Raw genomic sequence first — 20,701 nt, 5'->3', positions numbered from 1 at the left:
CCAGTTGGCATTTTGTAGGATGCCATCTATTGGGGTCTCTGTGATGATCTTCTCATTTTTCAGCTAGGGTGACGGTTTTGGGGGAGATGAGCGCAGGGGGTGGAGCAGAGTGCCATTTTTATCACGTCATCTCGGCACCGGGGCACAACCTGACATCACTGGGTGCCTTCTCTTGTAATATCTCGGTTCATCTCCTCAAAAGCCCTCTGAAGCTGGTGTGCTCGGTCCCATTTCCCAGCATGGAGGACTGAGGTTTGGAGAGACGAGGTTGCTCTGTGCGGGGCTTCACGACCAGTAAGTCCCCCGCTCCAGGGCTGCCAGGCTGCCGCATTGTTTGGCATTTGGCTTGTTTTCAGTTTTTCGGTTATTATAAATACTGCTGCTGTGCACAGCCTTTTGTTTTCTTTCGGGTTACTTCCTGAGGGCGTGTTCCCTGAAGAGGAATTACTGGGTCGCAGGGTGTGAGGTTTCCATTGCCACATGCCTCTTTAGAAAGATGGAACCGTTGAGAGGACACGAGCTGCTCAGCGTTCCTGTTTACCAACTTCCAGTCCAAGGCTGAGTTTTATCTTCTTTTATTTTGTCTTGTGACTTTGTCACCCACTTTTCTTTTTTTTTTTTCTGGCCATTCCAGTGACTTGGCACCAAAAAACTGTTGGCTGCTTTCAAAACTCATTTGGCTTTGCTGACGTCATTTAAAAGAATGTGCCTCAGGTCAGAGGGCATTTCCCAAGTGACTTGAGCAATGGCCGCCTTGCGGGCGCCTGCTCTGCGGGAACGGTAGTTGTTAAGACCAGTCTGTTCCGTGTGTTTGCCAAGTCACAAATCGGTCGTGTTATTTTACACCCAGGCTTCTTTGACCACAGTCGGGGCCGTTGCCCCCTTAGCTGCGTTCTGCCTGCAAGGGTCACTTCCACTTAAAGGTGCACGGAGGAGTGCTCCTCAGGCTCCCCAGCGCCCAGGCCGCACAGCCAAGCTGTGTTATCTAAGACCACAGGCCTTCTGTGAGCGTGTCGGCTCGGAATGTGGGCTGAAGGCTCCCCACGCTGAGGAAACCTGGACATTCCCAAGGCACCGAGCTGGCCTGCGGGCCTCTTGGTCGCAGGGTTCTTACTCAGGTATGCACACCTGACAACTCCCCCCCCCAAGTGTCTGTGTGCAGATGGCCTGCTTGGGCATCGTTAGGGGCTGTGTGTCCCTAGAAGGTTGGCTGTGGCCGGGAGTTGGCTTGCCCGGGACAGACCAGATGCCTGGGCACCGTCTCCGGCTTTCCCTGATGGCCTCTGGGCCGTGGTTAAATGCCAGCAGCATACACTTGACCATAATCAGGAACTGTATTTAATATGAAAGAAAACGTGGAGTGGAGGGTAGGGGGTTGGAATGAGAAGGTAAAGTCTGTGCCCTAGGGATCACTGTGTCATAGTAAAATGCCTAAGCCCACGAAACGGTAGGATCGAGGGCAGTGCCTGGAGGCTGTCGCATGGGTTCCTTAGGGCCCATGTAACCAAAAACCGAACTCACGCTGGCCTGAGCCCCAAAGTCTCTGGGGTAGGCGGCTTCAGAGTCCAGACAACGTCCTCAGGAGCCATCCCCCCTCCTCCGCCCTGCCTGGGGGTCTGGGCTGCCGCACCCCACTTTCTGACCCAGCCTGGCCTCCTCGGCTCCATTTGGGTGGCGTGTGTTTCCCGAAGCAATCGCTTTGTGGGGGATGGGTGGGAGCCAGGGTGCTGACAGGCTCAGCCCGCTTGCTGAATGGCTGAGGGGGTGGTGGTTCCCCAGAAGTACCAACCCCAACAACCACTGTGCGAGAGGCTGCACCAGGAAGCGAGCCCCCGGGCCTGGCCATGGGCACTGGCCCTGAAGCCCTGACCGTTCTCCAGACCGAGGGCCTGGCCCCTGGGCCAGGCCTCAGCACCCGCTGTAATCTGGGCATGCCATTTGCCAACAGGTGGCACAAGAAGGGACAGGTGGCTGCCAGTCCGCTTGGCTGAAGTGGCTGCTCTTTTTCTTTTGCAGATTCCAGACCCAGGAGAAGCCCGACCGTGAGTAGTCCCTCCCCTGCCCCCGCCCCAGCTCTGTGCCCCTAAATCGGGCCCTTCCCTAACAGACCTGGTTCTGAGAGCTGTGGGGCAGGCCGTGTGCCTTCCAGATTACCCTGCAGGGAGCCCCGAGTCCAGCCGACCTCGCCTGGGGCCCCAGCCAGGCCTCGGCCGAGGATGGGAGCCCTGCCCCCACAGGGCCGCCAGCGCCTGGCTCGACCTGCCGGGGACTTCCAGGCAGGCCTGTCAGACGGTGGAGTTGGCTCTGGCCGCTTCGGGGGCCAGGTCTGGTCAGCAGGAAGCCTGTGTTTACATACCCTTTTCTCCTTCATTCCTCCATGAGTGGCGTCCTCACAGCTGAGATGACAAATTTTTTAAAAAATTGGCTACCACGAATTGAGCTCTTACTCTGCACTGGACACCTCACTTGGTGCTTTATAGAATAGAAGTTACGTCGGGTAGTCCTTGTGACCTCAGAGTTGGGTACTGTTGTCCCATTTTACAGAAGAGGAAGCCAAGGCCCACAGCTTGGCGTGGCGCAGGCAAGGCTCTCCCGCAGGGCGGGGTCTCCATGTGCACGGTCCATGGAGGTCAGGGAGGGCTTCCCCGTGGGCCTGGGGCTGACTCTTACAGACTTGGGTGCTTACGGGTGTGGGTTCTGGAACAAGACGGCCAGGGTCCAAATCCTGACCCAGGTGCTTCCTATCTGCAAAATTCTGAGCAAGTTACTTGACTGCACTGTGCCCCAGGTTCCTGAATTTTGAAGGGGCTAATCTTACCCTCTTGCTAGGGGGGTAGTGAGACTACCTAGATGGCCAGGACTAGAGCAGGGCCATAGCCGGCGCCCTGTGGATGCTGGTGTTACTCCTATAATTCACACAAGTTAAAAGCAGCAGCACCACTTCACCCCACACGGGTATGTCCTGCTGGACCCGAGAAGCCCAGGGGTGGCTCATGGCAGCTTCAAAGCTGAGAGGGGGAGACCTCACCAGGGTCTGCAGAAACGAAGGAAAGGGGCCTGCCCAGTTCAGAGGCCAAGGGGAGCTTGGGGGTGCCTCGTGCCAGCACCTACTTCCTCTGTGCCCACAGCCGGCCAGGAGGAGTGTGTTGGTGGCAGCGCAGAACACAGAAGAGTTGGCACTGCTGAACCCCCCGGCGATGGAGACCTGTGCCAACACAGGGGCAGCCTGCCTGGAGAGCTTGAGTCTGCTGAATGCCAGCCCAGGTGGGGGCCCTGAGCCCTCCAGGGACCTTCCCGAGCCCCGAGTGACTGCAGAGCACACTAATAACAAGATCGGTGAGTCACCTGTGCAGGGTCCTGGTGTGGCCACGGCCAGGGGTAGGGGAGGTAGGGGCTGGGCCCCGGGCCTCGGGTCAGGAAGCAGCGGGCACAGGGCTGGGAGGCCCAGCATGGAAGAGGTATGGATTCTTCACCAGCTCTCGCAAGTGGGAAGTGCTTTTTGGCAAAGAGTTAAAGAGTTAAACACAGGCATATGTCACAGCTTGCTCCCCCTCCTTACCCCACTTTCCATTTCTGTAAAATAGAAATTGTAGCAGCACTTACTCCACGGGGCTGTTGTGAGGATTCAGTGAAATAGCCTAAAGTGTGAAGACTCTGTCAAGTGTGAGGTGAGGAGCGCAGTGCTCGTGGTTCTCAGAGTAAAACGTGAACCCTCACCCCTACACACTCAGAGTCCCTGAGGGGACAGGAGGAAAACACGCAAGTGACAAGACCTGCCACTTTGCACACGTCACCTCAGATTGGCCCCTGACCTTCTGAGGGTGGTGTCTTCGCCCTGTTTTACGACTGGGGGAGCCGCGGCTCCGGGACTGAGGTGGTTTTCCCTGAGACACAGTTGCTAAGTGGCAGAGCTGGGACTCGGCCCATGTCTCCCAGGTTCCGATGCCCGTGATTTGTCCCCATGACCCAGAAGACTCCGCGGAGGCACTGAGGCCAGATGGGGCCCAGGCGCCCAGCGTGCGCCACACTGCAGGGGCCCTCCAGCTCAGCCATGCCGCTTCCCTCCACCTTGGTGCAATCAGAGTGCTTTCCCCAAAATATATGCCTGTCCCACCACCCCCCACCCCCCCCCAGGCTTACAAGGCCCCAGCAGGTCCCTTCAGCGGGAACCCCAGGATCCTAAATCCAGCCTTCAAGGTCAGGTCCCCCTTGCCTCCTGACTCCCCGTTGCTGGCCCCCAGCAGGTCCAGGAACTTAGAGCCCTCACTTGCTTCCAGGCCCTCGTGGGAGCTATGTTCTCACCTGGAACAGCCAACTTCCCCCATTTTTGAATCTAGTTAATTCCTGATGCTTTGTGGCACTCTTTAGTTGCCTCCTCCTCCAGGAAGGCTTCCCTGCTCCCTCCATTTTCTTGTCTTGGCCAGGTGCCCTTCTGCTGTGCTTCCCCGGCCCTGGGTTCCCCCTACCCAACATCCTCAGTACCCAGCCGTGTGACTGGGTGTTTGTAGGACTGTCCCCCACACCTGGCATGAGCTCCCTGGGGGCAGGGCCTCAGCCGCCCTGGACTCTGTCTTCTCTGAAGGGGCAGCTGGCACTCGGATAACACTAAGAGGCACTTGTAATTGGTTCTGCACATTTCTATGACAGACACTGGTGGACAGAACTCTTCAGTTTGGAGCCTTTTACCAAGCTGAAATTTTTAGAACTGTACCTTTCAGCAAGTTTTATTTGGAAGTATTACATTTTGGGAAATACGACAGGAGCTCTTCCTTTGGGCTTCCTAAGAGGTCCTGCTGTGCCGCCAGGGCCGGAGCTGAGCGCAGCGCCTGGAAGGCGGGCAGGGCCCACGGGTGTTCACGGGGAGGTGGAGGCCGCACGGCTCCCAGGACGCCTGGCTCGACAGCCTTCTGGGGGCAGGGGTGGCACACCCTCCACCATGGTGGGCATGGAGGCCTGGGGGGTCCTTGGATACCCAGGAGATGGGCGGCTCTCTCGTGGCCCCCACGTCCCCCCAGAGGACTGCCCGCCCACTCTCTCTCCAGTTCCCGGCCTCAGCCCTGAGCTCCAGGCCCTGCTTCCAAGGTGGCGGCCTTAGGGCCTGAGGAAGAGCTGAAGTGCTCCCCCCACCACCACCAAAGTGACTTCCTGGGGTTCTGGACCTCTGAGTGGGACAAGACCCTTCTGCCCCAAAACACACACTTGCCCGGGGGATGGGCAGCCCTGTGAGGGAGGCAGAGCCGGAGGGATCGGGACCTTTGAGTGGGAGGGGTTGAGGGCCCCCCCCAGCTCAGGCTCCTTCCACCTTAGCACCCCTGCCATGCCCCGCGTCTCTCCCTCTGCGCCCCCTCACCTCCTCTACCCCATTGTCCTCCTCTGCCCCCCTCACCTCCGGGGGCTCCTCTTGCACTACCTCTGACCCCGTCATTTGCCCAGCCCCTCTGGTCAGGGCTCCCAGGCTGAGGCCCACTGGGCGTGATGGAGGACTCGCTCTCGGGGTTTGGGGGGCTTGTGCTGCTCTCCCCCGCCTCTGGTTCCCACTGCTATTTTGGACACTTCCCTGTTAGACACAAAAACAAGGACCAGCATTGAGCAATGGGGCTGAGGGTGCAGGGGCCTTTGACAATGGGGTCCCTGAATCTGAGGGGTGTAGCCGGGACAGAGGCAGGGGTATCTGAGCTCTCTGCTCCACCCCAGCTCTAAAGGTCCTCCTTGAGTTCTCCATTCTCCTCAGAGTCCTGGGCAGGGCTGCTGGGAGCTTGGACCCTCCCTGGAACCCAGGGCCCCAGAAGTGGGGCTGTCACAAGCCAGGGGACCTGGGCAGGTTCCAGGTGTCCCCACGTCCCAGCTGCTTGGGCGGCTCAGCTCGTCTGACCTCAGGAGCCCCCCTTGCTGAAACGGCGACGCTGAAGGGTCCACCTCAGATTGGGGCTGCGGCCCTCTGTGGGCTGGGCTTGTCACTCCCCCATGATGCTCACGCAGGACCCACCATGTGCCAGGTGGGCACAACCGCGGAGGAGACAGCTGGGAGACCAGTAAGACGTGCAGGCCCAGGGCTAGCAGGGCTGCCGGGAGCACTGGCCGCTGTTGGTTTTCAACAGGGCTGAGGCTTCTGTGTGGGGCCAACTGGCCTGGCTGGCCTGGGCTAAGGAGGCTCCTGGCATGTGACCCCTTCAGGGCGAAAATTGGCAGGTCCCGGGCAGGCTGGGCTCAGCTGGTCAGCCTAGGTTCTGGCTTTAGGCGCGGGGCCAGGCCCTGCCCCGTGGACCTACACTGCCCCCCGCCCCGCCCACCTGCCGTGCTCTGCCCGTTACCTGGCCCCAAGGGAGCAGAAAGGGCAGTAGGGAGGTGGGCAGTGCCTGGTGACCTTGGGCAGGTCCTTTAATCTTTCCGGGCTCCGCATTCCTTACCCGTAAAACAGGGACAGCAGGCTGCCTACCTCGCTGGGTCCATCACGTGGCCTGTCAGGGATGGGTGCTGCACCTGCTTCCTCCCCACGGCTCAGTTTCTCTCCTGACTGTATCCTCATTTTTTACCCCTCCCTGAAGAAGGGCCGGGGAAGTCTAGGGCCTGCCCCCGGCCCCCAGCGGGCCTGTTCTTCTCCGCGCGGAGCGCCTGTCCTCGTTGTTGTATGTCTGTTAGCGCAGGCCCCTGGAAGGCTGGCGGGGGTTACTGCACCCAGAGAGGCTGTGCGCAAGGTCGCGTGGGCCAGGCGTGGCAGGGCGGGGCCTGGGACCCTCTTCTGCCTGCTTCCCGCCCTCCCAGCCAGGGCTCTGGTCCTCACCCCTGCCCCCCCCCTTTGCCTGGCAGAGAAAATCTACATCATGAAGGCTGACACGGTGATTGTGGGCACCGTGAGGACCGAGGTGCCCGAGGACCGGGGCCTGGCGGTGCCGGCGGGGCCTGAGTTCGAGGAGGACCTGGAGGTGGACCGTGCCCCCCGCTACCCGGAGCAGGAGACAGAGCCGCCCCTGGGCAGCAGCGGGGACGTCATGTTCTCGGTGGAGGAGGAGGGGAAGGAGGATCACTGGCCCACGACTGCCTCTGAGAAGTGAGGCCTGGCCTGGGCTGGGGCCAGGAGGGCAGCTGGGAGCCCTGGGGGACCAGGGCTTGCACCCCCTGCCCGGCTGCCCCCCAATCCAGACCTGAGGGGAACCTGGGCTTATGCCCGAGAGACTCTCAGGGTGGTGGATGCAAATGGCGATGTTTGTGGGGGTAGCAGAAGGGCAGGCACTGGGCAGCTGGCCTTCCGTTGTGGAGTCCCTGGAACCAGGCCCGGACTCCCCCAGGTGCGGGCCTTGAGCCTGCCTCCAAGTCCCCACCCGTACCCTCGCACCCTCTCCCCTCCCCCACGGGCCTCAGAGGTGATACCCTCTTCTTGGCTGGCATGCAACCAGCCCCCCCCGTTACTGTCAACATGCCCCCCGTGGGCACTGCACCAGCCTGTGGTGCTTTCTCCTGAGTCAAAGCGGAAGTCGAGGGATGGGGCGTCGACAGCTGGTACCCATGACAGCTGCCGCAGCCGCCTCCACGGCCTGCGCTCGCCGTGGGGTGGGTGCCCCACCTGCCCCAGCCCCGGTCATGCAGAGTGGGACTCCTGTCGGACCTTCCTGGTTCCACCGCCCCCGCTGCGGGCCCAGGGCCTAGAGCCAGGTCACCCATCTCAAGGGTGCCGCCCACCTCCGTCCTGCAGCAGAGGCCTCTTGGGACCCCTGCAGACCCTCGGCAGGCATAGTTCCCCCACCCCAGTTGGAGATCCCACCCACCCAGCTGATTTGCTCTGCGCAGTGACCTCCTTCCCTGAACTCAGAGATGAGGAACCACAGGCTGCCCTCTGCACCCCTGTCAGTGTCCAGGAAATGAAGAAGTGGCCCTCTAGCATCTGCCACACTTGCAAATCATGCTGGCTTCGGGCTGGCCGACTGGCTGCTGACACCACGTGGGGTACAGATGGCAAGGGACACCGAGCAGTGTGGTTTCGCCTAGACATTCTGCCTCATTCTGGACTGTGGGGAAGAGTGGTCGGTTCAGTGTGAATTCCAGGAGATTTGCATTTCGCACTGAGGGCCAGCGCCACCCCTGCCGTCTGCTGGCCCCGGGGTCTTCTGACGTATGCCAGCAGTGAGGGGCCTGCAGAGGAGCCTGTGGGCTGGTGGGCAGGTACCCCGCAGGGGCCCGGGGCTGCGGGCAGCGTGGTGACTCCTGGACTTACCCGCGGGAAGCTGGCCCTGGCGAGCCACTGTTGACGCGCGGCCTGCTCGCTCCCTGGAGGAAGTTGAGGCTGAGTCAATCATCACGAGGGTCATTTCTGAAACCACTCAGATGTTTTCCCCTTCGAAGCAGGAAAGTTGGAGAGGCTGGAGCACTGCGAGGGGTCACGTGGGAACCCTGGACTCTGATTGGAAGAAGTTAAAGTGGGGTGGACAGTATTTGCCCAAACGCCTCCGTGCTGGGGCAGCATGGGTGTGTCTTGCTCTCTCCAGAGTGTCAGCCAGTGAACTGCCCTTGGATGCCACACACCCGCTCAGCAGGGCCAGCCTGGCAACCAGCTTGGGAAGAGTGACACATGTCTTAATGAAATAATGCACCTCCTCACCTACTGGCTTTTCCCCAAACTTTCCGGTCCTCCAAAAATTCATTAGTTCCTTAAAAACTACAAGGCTCATCGGTATCAAGGGTCCATCATGTGAATTGCCAAGGGCAGGGAGAGGGAAGAAGAGGTGTGATATGGGGGCATTTTCAGGACTTGGAGTTGTCCTGAATGATACTGCAGGGACAGATGCAGGACATTATATATCCTGCACTGAATGGACTAGGAGAGTGTAAACTACAACGTAAACTATAATCCATGCAGTGAAGCAGTGCTCCAAGATGTATCCATCAAAAGCAATGAATGTGCCACACTGATCAAAGAGTTTGGTCATGTGGGAGGAATGTGGGGGGTGGGGGGAATGGGGGTATCCTCATATTTTCTAATGTAACATTTTTTATGATCTATGTATCTTTAAAAAATAAATTTAGGGAAATGGACGTGGCTCAGCTGATAGAGCATCCACCTACCGTATGGGAGGGTCCAGGGTTCAATCCCCAGGCCCTCCTGACCTGTGTGGTGAGCTGGCCCACGCGCAGTGCTGCCGCTTGCAAGAAGTGCCGCGCCCCAGGCGTAAGGAGTGCGCCCTGCAAGAAGAGCCTCCCCGCGTGAAGAAAGCGCAGCCCGCCCAGGAGTGGCGCTGCATACGGGAGAGCTGACGCACCAAGATGACGCCACAAAAAAGAGACGCAGTATCCCGGTACCACCAAGGGTGCAAGTGGGCACAGAAGAACACACAGCAAGTTGACACAGAGAGCAGACAAGGGGTGGGGGGGAAGGGGAGAGAAATAAATAAATCTTAAAAAAGAAATTTTTAAAAAATCTGTTAAAAAAATAAAAAACTATAAGGCTAAGGAAACTCTCATTGAAATGGTGAGAGTTTTAGACTTTCTGAGCAGAAAGGGGTCTGGGGAGTCTCTGTCCCCAGGGCAGTGCTCCCTCTGCAGCCCCTGCCAGCCCCAGTCTCTGATTGAACCCCTCTGGGGACAAGGAGCCTTCTACCTGCTCCCAGTGCTGGCAGCTCTTCCTTACGGAGCATGTCACGCCCACTCCCTGGTCCGAGGCCCACTGAGGAGGCTGAGAACAAAGCTGTTCTTATCAAAGGCACCCGTCGGGTATTTGCAGGAAGGGATCACGGGCCCCCCAACTTGGAAAAGGGGAGTCACAAAATAGCAGCGTGGATGTCCCAGCCTTGGAGGGCCAGCAGGGGACCAAAGGCCCGTGTGAGCCTGGGGGCTTCTGTACCTGAGCAGGGAGGGCCTAGCCTGCCTCCCTGGGCACAGCTCAGGGCCAGTTTGGCACCTGCTCCCCTGTACCAGCAGCCAGCCTGGAGACCCCCCACCCCTCTGACCGTGGGGTAGAGGAGACTGAGGGCCATCCCCCATCTCCAGGACTCCAGCCATACCTAGACACCCCTACCCACCTGCCACTGAACCAGCCACCACCTGCTCCGTGGTCAGGCCTCAAGAGCCGGGGGGAGTTTCGTTGCTTGGACTGGTGCCTGGGCCCTTCCGGACCTCTGGCTCTTTTGATGTCCAGGTGGGCATAGTGACAAGGGTGACAATTCAGGTGGCAATTCCCAAGCTGTAAAGACTCTCCCACCCAGCCCTCTTCCTGAACCCTTGTGATTGGGGGGGTGACAGCAAGTGATGGGCTTTAGTTTTGTGGGCTGCAAACATCTCAACAGCCTTAGACTCTCCAAGGCCCTGAGCCTGCAACTATAAGGGAATGCAATTCCCAGCGCCCCTCATCTTCTCTGACCCCCAACAGTGAGGTCCTGCAGGCCCAGCACAGGGTCTTGGGCTCTCCATCGTCTTCTCTATCCTGCAGCCACCAGGAGCTGACTTGTTGATCTGAATAGAAATGGGCCTTGTGCAGGGCAGGGGCAGCCCATGGCTGCTGTTCCTAGGTGCCTCCTCCCCTGCACACCCGGCTTCTCCATCCTCCTTGACCTCTAGGATACAGCAACAGGGCAGAGGTGGAAGGGGCTGGGGCCAAATGGGAGAGCCTAAGACAAAGGCTAAATTGTGTGAATGTGGCTGGAAGCCAAGGCGAGAATGTTAAAAGCTTTGGGGGGGGTGTGGGGAGCGGCTCAAGTGATAGAGCTTCTGCCTACCATATGGGACGACCTAGGTTTGATCCTTGCGGCCTCCTGGTGAAAAAGAAGAGAAAGCGGGCCCACGTAGCGAGCCAGTGCCCAAGCGAGTGCCCGCGTGGTGAGCCAGTGCCCTCGCGAGAGCCTGCATGAGTGCCTGAGCGCCCGCATGGTGAGCCAGTGCCCGCGCAAGTGAGTCATGCAGCAAGATGATGACACATCAAAAGGGAGACAAGGGGAGAGTCAAGGTGAAGCACAGCAGAAACGAGGAACTGAGGAGGCACAATTGACAGGGAACCTCTCTCCCATCAGAGAGTTCTCCGGGATCGAATCCCGGTGAATCCTAGAGGAGAGAAAACGAGAAGACAACACAGACAGCAAAAACAGCAGGGCGGGAGGAGGGGAAGAGGGAAAACAAATAAATCTTTGAAAAAAAAAGTGTCAGGGCACGCTGCCTTCAAAAGGGCACTGGGCCTGGAAGACCTTTCTCCCAGAAAACAATGTTACAGTGAGTGGTTGGCTGAGGCTGCCCCACGGAAGGCTACTTTTGCTGCCTCAAGTTAACCACTGGCTTTTGGGCTAGCCTGGGGACCTGGCCCCACCCACTCCCTGTTGCTGTGGGAACACCCACAGCGAGCAGGCACTTGTGCCTCACAGAGCCCCCCTCCCTCTCCGTAGGGGGGGCCTGGGTGGCCCCTCAAGTTGCTGCCACAGGCCGGCTGTTTGCTGGTCAGCTGCTCGTGACTGGGCGTGACAGTGAAGGGCAGCAGGTCCCCTGCAGGCACGGCCCACTCCGGGCTCCAGGGCATTCGCCACACTGTTACTCAAGAGCTTTCCTCAAAGGGTGTCCACTCCCTGCCCGTCCAGTCCCACCTGGGGCGAGGCACAGTGGACAGGGTGGTGAACAAGCATGCTGGCTCTCAGGAATTTCATGTTCCAGGGCATGAGGCGGACGGTAAGCAAGTCATCGAATCCGCGATCACTGTCGCTTCAGAGTCAGCTTATGCCAAGGGCTGCAGGAGGCCCCCATCTGGGATGGTGGCAGAGACGGTCACCTTTGGCCAGCTGGTCAGGGCAGGCTTCCCTGAGAAGGTGACCAGCAAGCAGGGATTGGGGGGCGAGGCCAGCCGGGCTGGTCCGCCTGGGGCCTGGTGGGCCATTGTGAGGTGCTGAGATTTTATCGTGAGAACAGCAGTCTGTGTTTCTTTGTTTTTCCTCCTATTAGAATAATAAACATCCTGGTGTTATTTTAGCAGTGGGCAAAAAAGGCCAAACAAGGGCTGGCAAAGATTGTTTTGACCTGTTTCTGAGAAAAATCAGGGAAAAAGGCAGCGACTGCTGCCGGTAGCCAGGACGCGGCTGGGTGTTTTCTCAGAAAGGGAAACTAAGACAACACTAAGGCAGCCCTCCGGGTTAATCGCCGGTGATGTCACTCCGCCGAGTCCAGGAGCCCGGCTCTCTAGTTCCCCTTTCTTTGGGGGTCTTCCAGGGGAGTAAAAACCAAACTAAAAATTCCCAGGGAGACCGGGGGCCTCTGCTTGTGTTTGGGGGGTTTGGTTTTCCGAGGCCCAGGTCACCTTGAGCAGCGGTGGCCTGGTGGCCTGTGTTTTCCTCCTCCATGCTGCCTCCTCTGTCCCTGCCATCCAGGGACATTTAACCATTTCCGTACCAGGAGGTCAAGGAATGGGAGCCCCTGATCTGCAAGCCGGATGTCACATCTACCTTGGGAGGCGGCTGCGAGGCTTAGGGGTGACGGAGGTAAATAGCTTAGCCCGGTAGCCGCGTTTAGTTCTGGGGTCGCACGTGGCATTTTAAGAGAGAGTTTGCCCAAGCCTTAGCCAGCCTTTACGCATTTGAGCTTCATGATCATCACCCCGAAAAGTAGATAGGATGAGTATCAGCACTCTCTTTTACAAACCGAGTCTCAGAGGGGAAGTCTCAGGCCCACAGTCACACAGGGAGGAAGGGTCAGAGTTGGGGCTCAACCCCCCCCCTCCACATCCCCCACCCCGGCTCCGCGTTCCTCGCGGTCACCACCAGGCGCTGTGCCTCCTGGACTAGAGGTAGGAAGGAGCTCGAGTTTAACCCTCTCCTCCGGGCGAGGCCGCGACAGTCACAAGGCTGGGTAATCTGCCCAGGACTGAGCACCTGGCCTGGTGTGGCCCTGATTCCTCTGACCGGGCAGAGCATGACCCCCCAAGGGGCTCTCCTGGAAGGCGCATCTGATTCTGAGGTCAGGGGAGCCTTGGGGACCCGGGGGGACAGCAGCACAGAGACCCTTTGCTGCAGTAGAGCCTGCCAGTCAAACCCCCTTTGACGTTCTCAAGGCCACCTTGCGTCCCACTGTCCGTCCCATCCCAGTGTCCTTGGAAGGAAGACGGGGCATTTTACAAATGGCAAAACTTAGCCCAGTAGATGGAGGTAAAGCGGTTTGCCCAAGTGCCCAGCTTGGCACCGTGCGGTGGAGGAGGCCGCTCCAGCGGGCGTTTCTGCCGGCAGCCACCCTTCCAGCTGTGGGTGGCTGGATGTTGGGGCTGGGGTGGGGGTGAGTCATTCTCCAACCCAGGTGAGCCGTAAAGATTATGTGCTGATTTTCACTCTCCCCACCTGCCTTTTTTTTTTTTTTAATGTGGTATTAAAATAAAAGTCAGAGCGATAAGAGTTGAGCCCTTATGAATCAGAGTAGACGAGACTATCGTAAGGGCAGGGCTGGCTTTGCGGGCACGTGACCTCTCGTACGGGCGTCGCCAGCATGTGACCGACAGCCACCTGGGGCCCCGCGCTCACAAGGGGGCTCTGCTTGGTTTAAGCCTCTACAGTCTCCGTCTGGAAAATTATTAATATTTTTTAACAAGGACCTGCATTTTTATTTTGCCCTGGGTCCCGTAACAATTCCTGCCTAGGGGACAGGAGAACTTACTCAACACCAAAGCACCTAATAAATATTGTCATTTAACCTCACCATGACCTTTTTCCTGCTTTTCAAAAGCATTAAATGACTAATAACTGACCCTAACTCTTCTGGTTGTCTCTTACTGGATAATAAATCTCAAAGCTCGGTGACTTCAGAATTCCGTGGTTTGGCTTGGGCTTGGCGGGGAGGGCTCCTTTCTACTCCAAGCAGCTCCAGCCGGGGCGGCTTGACCGGAGCTGGAAAATCCGCTCTAAGGCGGCTCACTCGAAGGCTGGCAAGTTGGCGCTGGCTGTGGGTTTCTCTCGGTGGAGCAGCTTGGGCCTCCTCACAGCATGGCAGCTGGGTTCCGAACGCAGACAGCCCCAGAGGGAGGGCGTGGCAGCTGCCAGGCTCTTCAGGCCTGGGCCCGGAAACTGGCACAGCATCACTTTCACCACATTCTATTGGCCAAGCAGTCACAGAGTCCAGGGGATAGCGGCCCCACCTGTCCAGGGCAGGAGAGTCAAAGGATGTTGCAGTGTTACTAAGTGCCAGGCTCCATACCTTTTCTTCCCCCCTCCCCTTCCCCCTCCCCTTCCCCCTCCCCTTCCTCCTCCCTGCTGTTTTTGCTGTCTGTGTCCATTCCCTGCGTGATCTTCTGTATCTCTCTTTTTGTCTTCTTTTCTCGTCTTTCTCCTCTAGGATTCAGTGGGATTCGATCCTGGGGTCCTCTGATGTGGAGAGAGGTTCTCTGTCAATTGTACCACATCAGTTACTGGTCTCTGCTGCGCTTCACCTTGACTCTCCCCTTTGTCTTTTGTTGTGTCATCATCTTGCTGCGTGACTCACTGCACGAGCACTGCCTCCCTGCACGGGCACTTGGCTCGCCACATGGGTTTGCCATATGGGCTCGCCACAGGGGCATTCACGCAGGCACTCGGCTCACCATGCTGGAAATTGACTTACCACGCGGGCAATTGATTTGTCACGTGGGCACCCACATGGGTACTCGGCTCACCACGTGGGCACTTGGCTCGCCACATGAGCACTGGCTTGCCGCACAGGCACGCTTTCTCTTCTTCTTTTTCACCAGGAGGCCCCAGGGATTGAACCTGGGTCCTCCCATATGGTAGGCAGAGGCCTTATCACTTGAGCCACATCGACTTCCCCAGGCTCCATACTTAAAACTTCAGGTATGTTGTCTCATTTTATCATCCCAGGAAGTCTGCCATTAATGCACCAGAGTTGGCTCACGGGAGCAGGCTCATGGAGACCCAATAACCCGTCCAGGGTCCCCCGGCTGGTGTTTGGATCCAAGGATGTCTGTCTCCAGGATGTGAGCCCTGAACCTGGGCATTCAGGGACTCATGACTCCAGGACGTGGCACGGCCAGAATTCAAGCCCGCATCTGTTCGATTCGAGAACACCGAAGCTTTGAACCTCATCAACTCCCCTAGTTTTCTCAGAGAGGGAAACTGAGTCTCCAAGAGGTCTTGCCTGGCAGTCCCTGAAGAGGGGGGCAGGGTCTGGCACTTTCCTGGGCAGGATGGTTCCCACCCCCCAATCCTCTGGGGCTGACAGAGCCTGGTCAGGAAGTCGCACAGGGCTGTGGGCAGATTATGCAAGAACAGGCTGTCAGAGGCCCTTGTTTTTCACTGTGATGACACTTCATTCAGGAAATACCCACAGTTTCGTGAAGTGTTGAGGGCTTCTCACCACAGGAGGAGGACCCCCTGCCGACCCTGGGACACTCGTGAGGGGGGCCACGTTCCCTCGTGAGGGGGGCCACGTTCACTCATGAGATGGGCCACGTTCCCTCGTGTGGGGGGCCACGTTCCCTCGTGTGGGGGGCCACGTTCCCTCGTGAGGGGGGCCATGTTCACTCGTGAGGGGGGCCACGTTCCCTCGTGAGGGGGGCCACGTTCACTCGTGAGGGGGGCCACGTTCCCTCGTGAGGTGGGCCACGTTCACTCGTGTGGGGGGCCACGTTCCCTCATGAGGGGGGCCACGTTCACTCGTGTGGGGGGCCACGTTCCCTCGTGAGGGGGGCCACGTTCCCTCGTGAGGTGGGCCACGTTCCCTCGTGAGGGGGGCCACGTTCACTCGTGAGGTGGGCCACGTTCACTCACCCAAAGTTCCCTGAGAGCCGCTCTGTGCCGGTCCTGGGCTGGGCTCTGACAGAAAAGATGATGAGGGCGCACACCCTGCCACCCAGGAACTCACACTTCAGTTAGAAAGACGATTAAGAGCTATTAATTATGGAGGTTTTTACATACCAGGGCCACTAGGGCACTGGAACCTCCCAGCAGCCTGAGGAGGTGGTTGCTATCATTATCCCCATGTTACAGGAGGGGAGACTGAGGCACAGAGCACTTAAGTCACAGAGCACTTAGCGGTCTCCAGCTGCTAAGAGGTGCAGCCAGGATTCACAACCAGCTTCCCTGGCTCGAATCCAGCTCCCCACCACTTGACTTTCCTGTCTGAGAGCGGCTCCGCCAGGGTCCCCACTATCCTGGGGGCCTCAACCCTCAGTCCCAGGCCCTGCGGGTACACCCGGGGCTCCGCAAATGTACAGGGAATGGAAGATGCCTGCTGGCTTCTACCCAACCTTCACAGAACCTGCCGTGGCTCCCCCGTGCCAACCTGGACCCTCTTGGGGCCCTGCTGCCTCCCGCAGCTTCTGTATCCAAACACCCTCTGAGTCCCACTTGTGACCCTCAGTCAGTCACCAAACACGGAGGGCACATCTCCCCCACAAAATCTCCGATCAGCCCCCCAACTTCCAGCCTCACCTTTCTCTTCCTCCTCCAGAAAACCTTCCAGGTGCATCCAGGCCCTGCAACTCTGTGCCCTCTGGGCTCCTGCAGCACCACCCGGGGCCCCGGGGGCTGAGTTCCAGAAGCCTCACAAAAAAATATCTGTCTGAAGAGATTCATTCATTCATTCAGCCTCTTGCCAAGCACCAAAGCCGCGTGCAGTGTATACGTGCCAGGCCCTGCGCTGGGCTCCGGGGAAACACGGTGAGGCTGGGAGGCGACGGCATATCCCGTGCCAGCCTCAGGGAAGGTAGCCCCAAGGCCAGGCCCAGAGAGAGAGTGACCGAGGTGGCACTAGCCCAGATTCTGAGCCTCCACTTCCTCCTCTGTAAAGTGCATTTAACAAGAGCGCTTACCCCAAAGAGGTAGGCTCTCCACCCATTTGTCCAGCAAGTATGCCTCAGCTCAAGCCTCGTACCTGGCTGGGTGCTGGGGGCACAGCCTGACCAGCTGACAGAGCCCCGCCTCGAGGAGGAAAACAGAACACGGGGGAAAGCCTTCGCCGGTGACAGGGGCTGCGAAGACGAATGAAAAAGGCGTGTGGGACAGGTGTGCGGCGAGGGCCCGGGGACGTGGCGCAGGCTGGACGAGGGCCTGGGCGGACGGTCGGGGGCACGTGGAGGATGCGGGCGGCCATGCTCTGGGTGCAAAGGGAGAGTGTGCGTGAGTCTGGGAGGGCGTCGCCCTCCCGCTACACTTTGCATCTCTGGGTCTGTGCAGAAGCAAAGGCGGGAGATGATGCGGGCAGCGTCGGGTAGAGGAGACTGTTCCCGGAGCGGGCAGGCGGGCTGCAAGGGCCTCCCGGCCTTGGCAGGAAGTTGCAGCAGCCTCAGGGGGGCCGGGAGCTGCAGGGGAATTGGGGCCTGAGGGGGTTTTCCTTGCAGTGCTAAGAGGAAGAGCTGGGCGGAGCACTCCAGGAACTTCACAGGGAAACCCGCCGAGCACCCTGTGCCACCCAGAGCCCCGTTCCAGTACCCGGCCCCCTGGAGCTATGAGTCTGCATTTATTGAGCACCCATTACGCACTGGGTGCTGGGGACTCCCCAGCTCGGATTCTTCCAACAGCCCTGCAGAGGGGGAGTTATTTATCCCCACTCTACAGAGTCAAGGGCACACTTGGGTAAGTGTCCCAACCTAGGACTTGAACCCAGGTTTTGAAGATGGCGAAGTTGAGGTTGTTTTTTTCTCTCTTGAGATAGTCCAGCTGCCTCCAACACCTCTTTTGCCGGCCATCTTCGTGCCTGGAATGCCTCAATGCCGCTCATTCCGCGGGGTTAAAAGTTCCTGGGGCCCTCCTGGCTGGAGCCGGGTCTTGATGGACCCGGTAGGTGCTCGGTATGTGCTGACTCTGCCGGGCAGGTGGGACACCCCTGGGGGTGGGGAGGGGAGGTGTGCGCTTGAGATCTGCGTGAACGAGGTCCTCGCGCCAAATTTCACCTGTGGACCAACTGGAGGTGGCATGTCACTGCCCTTAATCCAGGACGCCCCCGCGGCACCTCTGAGTGTCCTGCGGGGTGCACCCAGGCTGAGTCATCCCTGTCCAGCCCTGCCCAGCTCCTGCCGGGGCTGCAGCAGACACGCACTGGTAAACACCCGAAGGCGTGGAATTGTAGCAGGGGGATGGCCTGATTTCCCTCTCTGCTTCAATTGGGGACGTGAGCTCGGTGACCGCTCATGAGCAGGGAGCCCAGTCTCACGTACTGCACCCTCAGAGGGGAACTGACCCCTGACCCCGCCACTCCCACTCCCCCCTGACTTCCTGGCTCCCTCTCTGAACCGAGGTTTTGCTAATAAGGAAAAAAAAAATGTGTTTGTTGGTGTCCTCGCGGGCTGGTGGGCCCCAGGGGTGAGGCACGGGCTGACAAGGCCCCGTGGAAACAGGTGCAGGGGCAGCTGTGCAGAGGGATGTGCGACTCCCAGACCTCATGTCCAACGCAGCCCCTGCCCCTCTCCCCCAGTGCAGATCGGGAAACTGAGGCCTGTGGAGGAGGAGACAGACGAGCTCAAGGTCCTACAGAGACCTGGTGGCCATCAGTTCTAGAACCCAGCTTACAGGCGCTTAAAAAAATTTTTTAAATAAAAAAAGACATAAATAAAGAGGTAAGTGTGGTTGTGATGGGAGTGGACAATTAAGACAAACAGAAAAGTATAGGGACAGTCATAAAAAGTACCCACAGTCTCATCACCCATTATAGCCACTTTATACCTTTTGGTTTCTTTCCTTCCTTCTAAACGGGTTTTTGTTTTTTAAGTTATCCTCTATGATTTACTACCGAAATAATTTTCCAACTTAGGGTGATGGTTGACATGGCTGTCTGCTCATAGCCCTCTTCACACTGTTAAAATCATTTTCAGCTTACCATTACAAATGCTGTCAGAAATCCATAACGGACCCCGAGTGCGACTCACTCGCGCCTCCCACAGAGGGGATTTGCTTCCACTGATTCTGAACTTCTAGATGACTCTCGCCTTTCGTTCTCCTTTCAGCTTAGCCCCAAGCCCTGCTCTGTCTTAGTTCTCTGGGGCTGCCATAACAAATGAGCACAAACTGGGGGGTTTACACCCCCGAAACTTATTGCCCCACAGTTCTGGAGGCCAGAGGTCAGAAACCCAGGGGTGGGCAGGGCCGAGCTGCCTCGGCTCCCGACCTCGCACGGCTTTGGCCCGCCTGGCTGTCGCGGGGCCTCCCTTCAGCGGCTCTGCTTTCTCTCTTCATCCGGCCACCGGCCTCTGGATCAGGGCCCGCTCGAGTCCACGATGGCCTCTGCTAGTTACCTCCGCAGGTCCCTGTTTCTAAATGAGGTCACACTCTGAGTTCTTGGGTGGACAGGCATTTTGGGGGGGATACCGTTTCCTCCAGGACACGCTCTTTCGACATGTGTGTTCTATTAGGGAGTCACCTTGGCCGAGTTCCGATTTCAAATTATGCACATTGTTCTACAGCGTCTGGATCACTGACCTGGACCCCAGGGTTTTAGGGTTCTGGGGACCCACCTCACGAGGCCATGCCAGTGAGTGCAGGCCTTCCCCTCTCCCCCTTCACCTGGAGCGGCTCCCCCTTGGATAGGTTTTATAAACTGGGTTTCCATCGCGATAGCATCATGTATTGAGGTTTGCTGCAGGCCAGGTGCTTTTCATGCCTCATCTCATGTAATCCTCATAACGACCCTGGGAGGAAGACACTGTTATTATCGTCTTTTATGCATCAGGGAACTGAGGCTCAGAGAGGGGGAACAACTTGCCCAAAGTCACACAGCCAATGAGTGGCAGAGTTGGGATCCAGACCCAGATTATCTGAAAAAGCTACCTCCCCACCTGAGATTTCACGTCAACAAAGTTCATGCCCAAAATAGTCCTGGAGAATCTCTGTTTTAGCTCATTCCAGTGCTTTTCTCTGGTGCCAGAATGCCTGCGGAGAGAGTGAGAGACCCCTGCGGGTTAGAGAGACCCTGGAGGGCTTCCAGGTGGAGGTGGAGTTGGCCTCAGCATTAGGAGCGGGAAGGCATCATATTTCAGTGTATGAGATTGTTTGTACCTGAACTGCCTGGGGGTTGGCCCTCCAGACAGGTAACTCAGAAGAGGCCTTTGGAAAAGGTGAGGACAAGTTCAGGAAAGCTGCTTGCCTTAGGAGAGGCCCCAGGGAATGGGTGGCCAGTGTGGCTTTGGCCTCCTGGCTAGGCCTGTCTAAAGACCTGGGGCCGCTGGCTCAGAGCGGCCCTGGGCAGCTGGCACTGGAGGTAAGAGGGGCCTGCTGACTCAGCCTCTGTCTAGGCGCCAGTCCTGGAGAAAGCCAGTTCTCCACCTGTGCTGTCGGGCAGTGATGGTGAGCAGCAGCACAACTCAACACAGGCAGCCGCTGCCCTGCAGTCTGGCAAGACCTGCACAACACAGACTTTTTACATTATACTGGCATTTGCCGTAGAGAGATTTGCCCTGTATCATCTGTTTACTACCCCACTGGCTGTGCAGACTTGGGTAAATTGCTTAAAATCATCTGTCAAATGGGACTACCAGGCCGTGCCCGTCAGCCTGGAGTTGTTGCAGAGATTAAATGGGAGCCCAGGTGCAGAGGGGGTGGATTAGAGAGGCGCTCTGACAACTGTCCCCCGTCCCAACCCGGATGCCAGAGAAAATCTAAAACGATTAAAAGACATAGAAGCAGCTCTGGACAAGTGAAGGGTGTACCAGGTGCAGGGATGAGAGGAGTTAATGTAGCGACGATGTCAATTCTTCCTCAAATTCACCTATCAGTTCAGCACAATCTCAATTAAAATCACAGCCAGGATTTGAGGAACTTAATGAATGAATATG

General features: G+C 58.0%; 1 protein-coding gene and 1 long non-coding RNA gene across 2 annotated transcripts in view; both read left to right on the top strand.

Annotated features, from left to right (window-relative positions):
• Positions 1 to 9,027, top strand: part of TNFRSF8 (TNF receptor superfamily member 8) — a 53,425-nt gene extending 44,398 nt beyond the window's left edge. Inside the window, exons 12-14 of the mRNA XM_012521201.3 lie at positions 2,017 to 2,042; positions 3,129 to 3,336; positions 6,808 to 9,027. Coding sequence (XP_012376655.2) covers positions 2,017 to 2,042; positions 3,129 to 3,336; positions 6,808 to 7,052 — 479 coding nt within the window. The 3' untranslated portion in view covers positions 7,053 to 9,027. The remainder of the gene's footprint in view (positions 1 to 2,016; positions 2,043 to 3,128; positions 3,337 to 6,807) is intronic.
• An 8,258-nt stretch (positions 9,028 to 17,285) lies between these two features.
• LOC131279922 (uncharacterized) lies at positions 17,286 to 18,481 on the top strand. Its single transcript, XR_009187423.2, has 3 exons — positions 17,286 to 17,510; positions 17,590 to 17,725; positions 18,349 to 18,481. It is a non-coding gene; the product is annotated as an uncharacterized lncRNA (long non-coding RNA).
• Positions 18,482 to 20,701: the final 2,220 nt, after the last annotated feature.

The sequence above is a fragment of the Dasypus novemcinctus genome, chromosome 9 (assembly GCF_030445035.2).
Source record: "Dasypus novemcinctus isolate mDasNov1 chromosome 9, mDasNov1.1.hap2, whole genome shotgun sequence".
In the NCBI taxonomy this organism is placed as follows: Eukaryota; Metazoa; Chordata; class Mammalia; order Cingulata; family Dasypodidae; genus Dasypus; species Dasypus novemcinctus.
Note: the sequence above shows the minus strand (reverse complement) of the source record. Positions and strands in the feature narration are given on the sequence as shown.